General features: G+C 39.3%; 1 protein-coding gene across 1 annotated transcript in view; it reads right to left on the minus strand.

Annotated features, from left to right (window-relative positions):
* The window catches only part of prkceb (protein kinase C, epsilon b), a 104,271-nt gene extending 95,382 nt beyond the window's left edge, over window positions 1–8,889 (minus strand). Inside the window, exon 1 of the mRNA XM_079635718.1 lies at window positions 7,426–8,889. Within this exon, the coding sequence (XP_079491844.1) occupies window positions 7,426–7,773 (348 nt within the window). The 5' untranslated portion in view covers window positions 7,774–8,889. The remainder of the gene's footprint in view (window positions 1–7,425) is intronic.
* Between the last annotated feature and the right edge of the window lie 2,564 nt (window positions 8,890–11,453).

Genomic DNA, 11,453 nt, shown 5'->3' on the forward strand with positions numbered 1-11,453 from the left:
AGGTGTCACCGCACCTGGACTAGAGCCCGTGAGACTCTACTCCAGGTGGGGGCGCGCACCAAGGCTAAGGCCGATCGCCACAGGTCAAAGCCTCCCGTATACGTCGTGGGTCAAAAAGTGTGGCTTTCAACTAAGAACATTCCTTTGCGCACCGTCTCTAATAAGCTTGCACCCAAATTTATTGGCCCGTTTACTGTCACTAAGATCATTAGTCCAGTGGCAGTCCGCCTCAAGTTACCTCCCGCGTACAGGAGGGTCCATTCCGCCTTTCATGTGTCCAAGATCAAACCCGTGTTTCATTCTCACATTAATCCGCCTGTCCCGGTTCCTCCCCCACCGCGTCTCGTAGATGGGGAGACCACATATTCGGTTAACCGTATTCTGGACTCTAGGCGGAGGGGACGCGGATTTCAGTACTTGGTGGACTGGGAAGGTTACGGTCCGGAGGAGAGAAGTTGGGTTCCTGCTCGAGACATCCTGGATCACTCCCTTATCGATGATTACAATCGACGGGTAAGGGAGTCTGGGAACGCCAGGAGGCGTTCTTAGGAGGAGGGGTACTGTCACGGTAGACGTTTTCTCTGTTCCTTCTAGTCTCGTGTTTATGTTGTTGTGTGAGCGCGTGGTGTGTGAGCGCGTGGTTTGGTGGGCGTGAATGTTGACATTACCTGATCCGCTCCAGCTGTCCATCATCATCACTTCACCAGCTGCGGGCAATCTCACCACTCTACTTATACTCACTGCTCATCTCCTCTCATTGTCAGATCGTTGTTTGATGTTGTTCGTGTTGGTGTTCCGGTGTCCTGTTCCTGCCTTGTTCCAGCCGTGTTCCTGTCTTCGCGTTTCGTGTCTGGATTACCTGTCTTCTCACCGTCACCTCACCATCGCACATCATCACGGATCCTGACCATCTAGTCCCTGCGTCACTGTTCCATCCGTTTGTACTGCCACCCTGTCTTAATAAATATCGCCTGCAACTGCTTTCAGTTTCAGTCTCCAGTGATTATGACACCATCCCTTTAAGTATTACGTTAATATAAACAACTAAAACAGATGCATATCAGTATATTGGATCCATGCATTTGATAAAGTTAAAGCGACAGCAGTCTAATAAACCTGCTGCTTTCTGTGTCATTAATGTTAATCAAACAACAAAATACAAAGAGAAAATCACTTTCGTAGCTTTAACAAAGATGAATTATATTTAACTTGTACTGTACAGTGAAGACTATAGTGTTATTTTACATTTAATGATTCAATTTCTGTACCTGAATATTGCAAGACTTTCATTTGTATCTTTGTTCTATTGTATTTATCTTTGCTTTTAATTTATGTATTATTTTCTAGTATGCAGATCCACTCCCCTACAAAATCAACAATCATTCTAGAATGATTCATTCTTTCCAAACAGAGCTATTCAAGTCATCTGGTGAAACTGTTTTCATATGGAAAAAAAACAAAATATCGCAAAATCAGTTTTTATTGTGCTGACCTAGTTCAGCTGTATTTATTTATTATGCTAATTTGTTTATTTGGTCTTATTGTCTTGTCTGTAATAATGTTTGAAATGCATACTAGTCAGTCCAGTTGTTTATGCTGTTGTTAAAACAATAGGCAAAAGTTTATTGTGTGTTCTGATGATTGTTGTTTATGGTTTTCAGCTGCAACAGAATGAACAAAAAGACACAGAGGGCCCTATTTTAACGATCTGAAACGCAAGTATCAAACGCGAAAACGAAAGTAACTTTGTGGGCGGAGCCCTGGTGCTGTTGCTATTATACCGGCGGGATACATTACTCTTGCGCCCGACGCAAATCTAAAATAAGTTGGTCTGAAGTAGCTTCATTATTCATGGGTGTGGTTTGGACGTAACGTGCAATAAACCAATCAGAGCGTCCTCTCACATTCCCTTTAAGAGCAGGCGCGCTTGTTCCATGGCGGATTGCTATTATAACGGTGGATTTGCCAGACGCACGCCAGGAGCGGTTCACAGCCGATGAGACCGGCGTTCTCGTCAGGGCCGTAAAAGACGGAGAAGTGACACTGTATGGGGATGGGAAAAGCCAACCCAGCTTTGGGTTAAACAGGGGTATAATAATTTGGGTAAATGTGTAAGCTAGATTTATGCCTATTTTTTACACATTTTCGTGGACACAACAATGATTTCCCTCGTGTGTTAATATTTTTCATTGTAATAATGTATGATTTGCAAAAATGAAAACTGCTGCGTCTGTTTAGATTAGAGAATCAAAGTGTTTGCGCGTTGTTCACACGCTACATAATGGCCAAGCACACGCCCTTAAAATAGCATATGACTAACGCGCAACGCGCCACTGTCTTTAGACTGGGTTTTTCCTGGTCAGTGGCAGAATTGTTTTCTAAAACTGCAAAATAGCACCAGGGAACGTTTGCGCCGGAACACGCCTCCTCTTTTCGCTGAACCGCCCCCACGAGTGCAAGTTCATTCCCTTATTTACCGACGTGCGTCTGTGGAGGGAAAAGTCCGCTGTGCGCCTGTATACATGCGTCGCTGTACAAAGTCAATTGCACTGGGTGAAAGATAGAGCCCAGAATAAATATGTTTGATATCTAAATGTTTGATAATGATATCTTATTTTTTTCTCTACCTTATTGGAATCAAATCTGGGAATCGATAAGCAGAATCGGAATCATAATCTCTATAATTCAAACGATACCGAAACCTAGTTCACACAACCCTACTGAGGGCAGAAAAAAGACAGACATGGGTGCGTGGGGATTCAGCCCAACCTCTAACTTATCCTGAAGTTTACACAGCCGGCAGACCTCGGCATTCACACCTCCAACTGGCCCGACCACGCAGCTCTCGGTTAAAGCAAATGGAGATGAAAAGCTCCAGCAATGAGCTGCCTAGGATGAACAACATAACACTGACATGCCCTTTAGAACAAAATAAGCCTGCAGCGTGCAAGTGTGGGCACGACCGGGGAGGAGCTGCCTTTGAAATAGGTGAGAGTGTGTCTGTGTGCATGTGTAGGGTTCGTGGGAAAATAGGTGACTGAGTAATTCTTATAGTCTGACCAAACCTCTACAACCTTTCTCACACTTTCTTCCAAATTACACAAACCAAAGCCTGCCTCTGCACACATCTGTCCCACAGACGGATGCTCTTGTTCTCTTTACACTATCAGGCACTTGCTTGTCTTGACAGATACTCACTACGACACACACACACACTGACACGCTCTGCCAGTAATCCTGCTTGCCTGAGGACGAAAGGCTTGGGTAGGGTAGGGTATGGTTGCACCTAAAATGGTCTTATTTAAAATAGTATATTTTCACCAGGGACTTAGTAGCTAGTTTGCTTGTAAATAAATATCTAGCTAATTTGGTTGCATCATTTGCTCTCAAAGCAAAACCCTCCCTCAAGTAATGTGTAATCATTCAATATGGCATTTACCTTTATTAATCCAAGTAGCATTTCAGCATTTCAATTTTATATTAGTACATTAATAAATCAAGTGACTTACAAATGAGGAACATCACAAGCAATTTTTTTAATAAGAAATTAACATCAATATTCATAGTAAACAATCCCGAATTTAAAGTATAATAAAAGTCATAGTAATACACTAAATAATCATGAAATATAATAGGGATGCACTGATATGAAAATGTTGCCCGATACCGATAATTCTTTATTATTGAAAGCTGATAACCGTTACATTGGCCGATAAATCTAAATCTAAATTTTTATTGAATTTTTGTGAGCCTGATAACAAAAATAAAAGTCTCACCATTAAAAGCCATGTCCCAAACACACACTAATAATGTTCCCATAATTTTATGTAGCCTATATGACAGACTTAACTATTGCACTTAACTGTATTTTCTTTTTTTGAACTGATTCTAATCATATTTCAAGCCATTCAAAACCATCATGGCGAACAGTGTGCATTGAAGTGTCTCAGCTATTATTTATCAGCTTTAATATATCGGCCAAATTTTCTTAGACCGATAACGATTAAAAATGAACATATATAGGACGATACCGTCACACCGTGGCCGATATATTGTGCATTCCTAAAATGAATGGAAAATAAATTAATTTGACGTATTTATTTCAACTTTTTAAATAAATTTAAGTAAATAAATAATTATTTTCATAATTCAAACACACAGGAACTGCATCATTTATCGTTGTTCGTTTTTTCCCCAATGTAAATTAGCACAAACGTCAACATTCTCATATATGTCTAAGGGACTGAAGTCACACAAAACATGATCTCAATTATGTAATTCAGTAGATTAGACTTTTTTTTTTTCAACCGGCATGCATACTGTATACATGTGGTTAAATGTCAAAGCTCTGATGTTAATGTTGTGAGTTGTAAAAGCCCCAACTAGGGTAAGTTGTTAAAACTGGTTGCAACCGGCCCCTGGTTACTTGTTTGCACTGTCATTACCAAGTCCTCAACTTTTCATATGTCAACAAACTCAATATACATATAGATAGAGAAAAATCAATTGGTTCCTCAATGGGCTCCTCAAAAACTAACAAAAAATACTTGTGTGAGAACAGATTTTGCTGAAGCATAGGATGCTGCATGTGTAGACAGCAACACAGATCAACAAAGCTTTAAAACGAATTAGAGATCCGCCAGCATTGAAATTGAACAAATCTGTTTATATCTCTCTATGCATCAGTAATCTGTATAAACAAGCATCTGTATTCATGTTTATATTTCAACTCAGATTTCATGCAACATCTCTGTATAAATGAGAACCCATGTGCTTGGGTAAATAGATCAGATCAGGATGCCCAGATTCTCCACACAGACTTATAAGGCTCTCTGTCTTTAATAATAGGGGCCAATCCTGCCGCAGTCCAATCTGAGAAGGCAACATAAAGGCAGGCGATTGTATTGGCACTGTACTTCTTAACACCACAACGGAGCTTATGATGGCACATAAATAATTCACATCTCCGTCTGTGTTCAACTACAAAGAGCAGAGCAGTTTCTAGGGCTAAGTCATGTCACATACTGCACACCTGCCATATTAAAGACACCAAGATGGATGCTGTGCGTACATATGTACTTATATTCAACATTACTAGAGTATTAAATTATATACAATGCTATTACTAGATTGGGTTACACTTTATTTTTTAATGTCTTTGTTAGTTTAATTAAACATTTAAAAGTTAGGGTCACTTTATATTAGGTGTCTTTAACTACTAGTATGTACTAACCCTTACACTTACCCATACCACAAACCAGTCCTTATCCCTCCTCAATAGCAGCAAAAAGTGTTTTGCAATAGAATCAACACAATAACTACATTGTGCTTATGTTTTATGTATACATAGTAGGTTAGGACACCTAATATAAAAAGTGTGACCGGTTTAGGGTTTGGGGTTAGTTGCATGTAAATATGCATATGCAACATAACATGTTTTTACTTCAGAAAGTACATGTAACGTGTAACAAAGATACTTAAAATAAAGTGTTACCCTATATTACTAAGTATAGTGTTCACTGATATTCTATTACGGTACAATTCATTGTTTCGACTGATCTCGAGACATTTCAGGGCAGCCAGGATATATGCTCATCGTGTTTGTCAATGACAATCAAATACCGATTGCAAGGTTTAGGACTGAATATGTATAAATGTTATAATAGCTGCTGTATATTTCAGTTATAATGGTGCTACTGATTCTATATGGCAACTAGTGGCTGTTTTATAATGGTTAATGGATAATTGTTAGTGATGGTTAGTGTTTCTATGAAAGAATCACTCAAATTTTGCTCCGGCTCATTTATTTTTAGTTTAAATGTAAGGCTGATAATCTTATATAGTCATCTCAGTTAAATAGTATTAAATGATTTCATTATTTGTAATAATTAAATGTTATTTAATTACATTTGTATCACGTAATTTAGAAATGTTAAGTTACCTGACAAAACATTTGACACTTTAGGCCTATGTGTGTGGGAACATTTATACGTTACAAAATATCAGATTTACAAACACTGCCCTAACCTCAGGCTCAACAGATTGAAAGATGCAAGTTGTCGGACCGTTTGGCACCAGATTATGTCTGCATTAATGATGGCTGCATGGCTCTTTTCAGCAGCAGAAATATTTATGACAGGCAGCCAACCTCTTTCATTCACCGTCTCTATGCAACCGGGGTTATCTGAGCATTTATCTGAGGCCTTTGCTGCAGAAATTATGCAGGTGGCATCAGAGAAAGAGGAAAGTAATACACACACCTGCTGCCTGCGCATGACACGAAGGATGTGAAGAGACCGTTCAAGGGAAGATATGTGTGTTCTCATTTTGGTGGTGGGGGGGGGGGGGGGGGGTTATTTTGAACACCGAGGTTGTTTACCAAAGGCAATCAAATATCGCACTATGACACAATAATAAACTGATGTCTAAAAAAGGAATTGTACAGGTATATCCCGAAAATGATGTTGAGAAGCCTACTAGAGCATGTCTCGCATTCAGTGCCACTAGAACAGAACAGTTAAAGGGATAGTTCACCCAAAAATGACTATGTTGCCATCATTTACTCACCCTCCAGTTGTTCCAAACAAAAAGAGTTTATTTTTTTCTGCTGAACACAAAAGAAGATATTTTGAAGGCTGTAATCAAACAGTTGATGGTAGCCATTGAGTTCCATAATTGTTTTCCTACTATGGAAGTCAATGGCTATACCGTCAACTGTCTGGTTACCAACATTCTTCAAAATATATTATTTTGTGTTCAACAGCAGACACAAACTCAGACAGGTTTGTTTGGAACATGAGGGTGAGTAAATGGTGAAAGTTTAAATTTTTGGGTGAACTATCCCTTTAACACAGTCTTAACACTGAGATTTTTGGGATGTTCCTATGGTGTAACTAAATCATTGATTTTAAAAACTGACTTCTCATGTTTTGACTTCCCATACTGATCGCTATGGAAAGCTAGACCTCATCAGGTTAACAATCATGTTTTTTAGCATCTATTTGAAGACAGGTTATACGCCCTCTGGTCACCCTGTAACCTAATTTTTGTAGCTACTGAAACGTTTACTACAAACACTGAAATGAGATTCATATACGTGTATGAAAAAGACAATGTGAACTCTTAGGACTTCACCCTACCACATTTCACTTTTAACTGAAAAGCTTTTTAACCCCCAACTGTTGACTGTGTTTTGGTACATGCAAGCTATGTAGATCAATTCAACTCATTTTGGACTAGTAACAATCCAACTACCAGTTGGTCCTATTTGCTGGTTTTTAGAATATGGTGGCAGTTAATGGCCAGGTTGGCCAAATCTTTAAACGTGTTCCAAATCACTGCGACCATTAAATTGATTAGAAGGTTTGGGGGGTACCCTCTACAAGTCGCACCCTGAAAACAAAAAAATCTACAAAAAGACATTACCCAGTCCTCGAAGTGTTTACTGCCGTTATGCAGCAATTCCTCGAACTGAATGGTGCAGTTGGCTACAAAGTCGTCGTAGCCAATCGGCGCGTCATGAAACACCGACAGCTCGATCTTCCGGCCGTCGTGCACCTCCGTTACAAACTCATCGTGCCAGACGGGACTGTTGGTCTTCTGCTTGGTCGAGGTCTGACCCACGCGAAAATCATCAACGTTGAGTGCGATGTACGTGTCCAGCAGGAAGGTTTGCGTCTTGGGGCCGACGGCGTGTCTCAGAGACCAGGCTGTGGGCTTCAGGTCCAAAGCCTCGCTGATCTTAATCCTCAGCAGACCGTTAAAGACCACCATGGCCACTTTCGAGAGCTTTACTACGAATATTCCACTTCAGCGCCTGGTTAATTATTCAACCAGTGTATGTCACGGTCCACCAGTTTGATTTCTGGATTGAAACAACGGTTAAATGCCCTTCGTCGTCCTCGTGGATCTGCATGCAAAGTGTAGAAGGTCCAGACAGAACGGGGATCTATTGCTATGACCTACGGATAACCTGCATGTGATCTTGAAGCTGTCCAAACACCCCTGTAGGCAGTCAATGCAAGTTGGAGCGGAAAAGGAGAGCTGCGGTGTATCAGCACCGATACGACCAGCATTCCACACCTCAAAATATGCCAGAAATATATGCTGGATCTCCTCAGGGTGAGCCTGTTCCCTCGTCTGGCTGGAGCGCTGCTGGATGCGTCTCCTCCGCGCATTGGGAGGAAAGTTCTCCCCGCAAAGCGTCGTTCGATTCCCCCCAGACTGGAGAACGTGGACGAGTGTTTTCACGGGCTCCGTACTCGCTTGCTTCTCCCAGGATTCTTGTTTGACCGTCGGTACTCAGTTTCCTGCAGACCTGCCTCTTTTTCCCCTGACTGTGTGTGTCTGAAGGCTGGTCCAGGAAATGCGCAAAACACGTCAGTTAGTGCGCGGAGAGGGTTGAGTGTGTGCGGCACTGAAGCGGCCCTTCTGGACCCGCTCTCTGGTCAAGCATCATCCACAGGGCTGTAAAGATGAAAGCGTGTGTGTGAATACCAAGTGAATAATGCACCCTGCTCAAGTCTTGCAATACAGACGACTCTATTATTAGTCAGAACCGAATATTTATTTGACCAATTTGATCATGAATGATTATTTGAACAGAATGTGATATAGCCATTTCTATAATGTTTTGTTCCCACCCCTTCCACCAATTTTACTGATGAGCAAGATCGAGTTGAACATCCAAAGTCGAGTAAAAATAACAGGAGATGTTGTAGCAAGTTAAAGGGATGCAAACAAACATGTTGTTATAAATGACATACGGATACAAACATGTTTACAGTGTAGTAATTGCAAGAGACAAAACTTCTTCAAATAGATGAAGACATGTTTTTGTATAATATGTACATAACATTAAAAATACTTGGTCTGAAGACAGACTTTTGACAACTGAGGACAACTTTGAAGTTTAAAATGTGATATTTTGAGGTCCAGTTTATCGTCATAGTCAAGCAAAGCGCCATCTCGTGGATGGAATTTCCATTACAGCAGCAAGCTAAGATGATGCTTTATGATCAAATATATGGGTAAAGTATTATCAAATAATTATAAGTAATGTGTGTACTGACCACTGTTGCATCGTTCATTTTAGTGTCAGAGTGTTGTCAATGGCGCAAGCACATATAGCCTACAAATGTCTTGTGTTTTACAAAAGCTTTCCTGTTTGCTCTTTCTGTTGTCTCAGAACATTTTATTTAGGAATTCGTGATCCTGGTGATTGGAAAATTGAGGTGACTGAGGTGCTCTTTCTGTTTATCATTTAAACAACTTTTACTTTTATCATAACTTTTAAGATTATAGTTCGCCCAAAAATGAAAATTCTGTCTTCATTTTCTCACCCTCAGGTTGTTCCAAACCTATACGAATTTATTTTTTTCTTTCTTCAGCTGAACACAAAAGAATATATTTTGAAGAATATGGGTAACCGACCAGTTGATGGGCCCCATTGGGGGGGGAAAAAGTATGGAAAAAAATACTATGGAAGTCAATGGGACCCATCAAATGTTTGGTTACAAACATTCTTCCAAATATCTTTTTTGTGTGTGTTCAGCAGAAGAAAGAAACTCATACAGGTTTAGACCAACTTGAGGGTGAGTAAATGCTGACAGAATTCTCATTTTTGGGTGAACTATCCCTTTAAATCATATTGAGCGAGTCTTGAAGTCCAGTAGGTGGCAGTGTCCTAATACAAGACCGTAAATGTGCCTGCATAATATTGCTTTGCCTTTCAAACTGTAAGCATCTTTTGAGTAGATTGTTTGATTTATTGATTAATACAAGTGAACAATATATGGGCATTTATACTTGTCTCAATCTCAAATCTGCAAAATCATATATAGGCCTAATGTAAAAAGTGACAAGTCAATTACATAAAATCTATAAAATTACCACTTAAAAAAAAATACCATTATTGCAGCATGCTATATTACAAATACTTGTATTCATCAACTTTATCTAATAGCTTTGTGATAGCATCCCATTATTTTTGCTCATGATTGCACCACAGTCATGTATATTTGCTCAGTACACACACCAATATAGATTTACAGTGACCGAAAAGGCCACTGTCCTCAGTTTTTGCAGAAAAGCTGTCTCAAATATCAGATATTGATTTGAATATCACTTTATGAACAAAAGAACCCGAGGCATATCTGAACACTAACTGAACAAGAAATGTATCAATTTTTTTCTATAAATTGTGGTTGAGAAGATTCCCCCCTTCCATATGTAAAGCGTTTTGAGTACCGAAAAGTATAAATGTAACAAATAAGAGCAAAATTCTGCTGGATAAAAATATTAATATTACAAGGTTTTTTTTAAGTACTTAAATGGCAAAGAATGGCCTAAACTTTCGAAAACTCCATTTAATGCAATTCATTTGGAACTGTGTCCTTTTTGTCTCCGACACAAAAATTAGATGAGTGATGTCTGCTGGAGGATGAATGGTGATGTTGTTTGGACATCAGGACTTTTCCCTGAGGCTGATTCTCATCCTGCGGTGACATTAGTCAAAGATGTTCTAGCTCACACTATATGGCCTCACACGAGTGTAGCATGTGGTGTGAGTCCAAATGATGACATCACCAGTAGGAAGAAAATGAATGCCCCTTTGAGACATTGATAGTGCAGGGTTTATGAGTGTGTATAGGCTCTGTGTTGCAAGAATAGAAGCGGCCATTTAGGGCTCTTTGAGGGTCTTAAAGCTTACTTCATTCCACCCCCGAAATGCCAGCGTCGATGTTCATATACTTAGTGCATCAGAAATCGCTGTCGGCGACTGCCAGTAGACATCAGACCTCTGTGGACAATGCTTCTTTGTTTGGACATAAATAGACGCATGAGAGGCCATTCTGAACAAACTTAAACCCCATGACAAGAATCATATGTAACATGGCACATTCAATTTTGTGCATCAGTTTGGATTTGTATGTGAAAAAAAAAAAAATCATAACATGCCCCATATGTGAATCAAAACACATGTATCTTGTCTAATAAAGCATATAGGTCTACATTTATGGCTGAGTATTTTTGGTCCGGTGGACTTTTAGTGTCCCTTAAAACAGTTTTTGCAATCTGACTAGTACATTGAACAATGTCAAACAGTGGATATACATTTATCATTTTGACATTTCCCTAAAATATCATGTCCACCACACTTTCCTTTCCACCATATCTCAAATTAATTGTATAATTCTAAACAGCATGTGGTGTAAATCACATTTTAATTTTTTTTTGTAATAAATGGCAAATATCGTTTTAATCTAATTATCGTGTTTATTTTACACACTTAGCATTTTATGTTTCCTAAATATAATATTTTTTTTAAAAAAATGCACTTTTTGACCAAATTAATTTCACAAAATTACAGCTTAATTGAAAACAATGCACAATAAAAAATATTCTGACTCTATTATAACAATATACAATATTCTAAACAGGTAATCAAAAGC

This window comes from Phoxinus phoxinus, assembly GCF_949152265.1.
Source record: "Phoxinus phoxinus genome assembly, chromosome: 14".
NCBI lineage: Eukaryota > Metazoa > Chordata > Actinopteri > Cypriniformes > Leuciscidae > Phoxinus > Phoxinus phoxinus.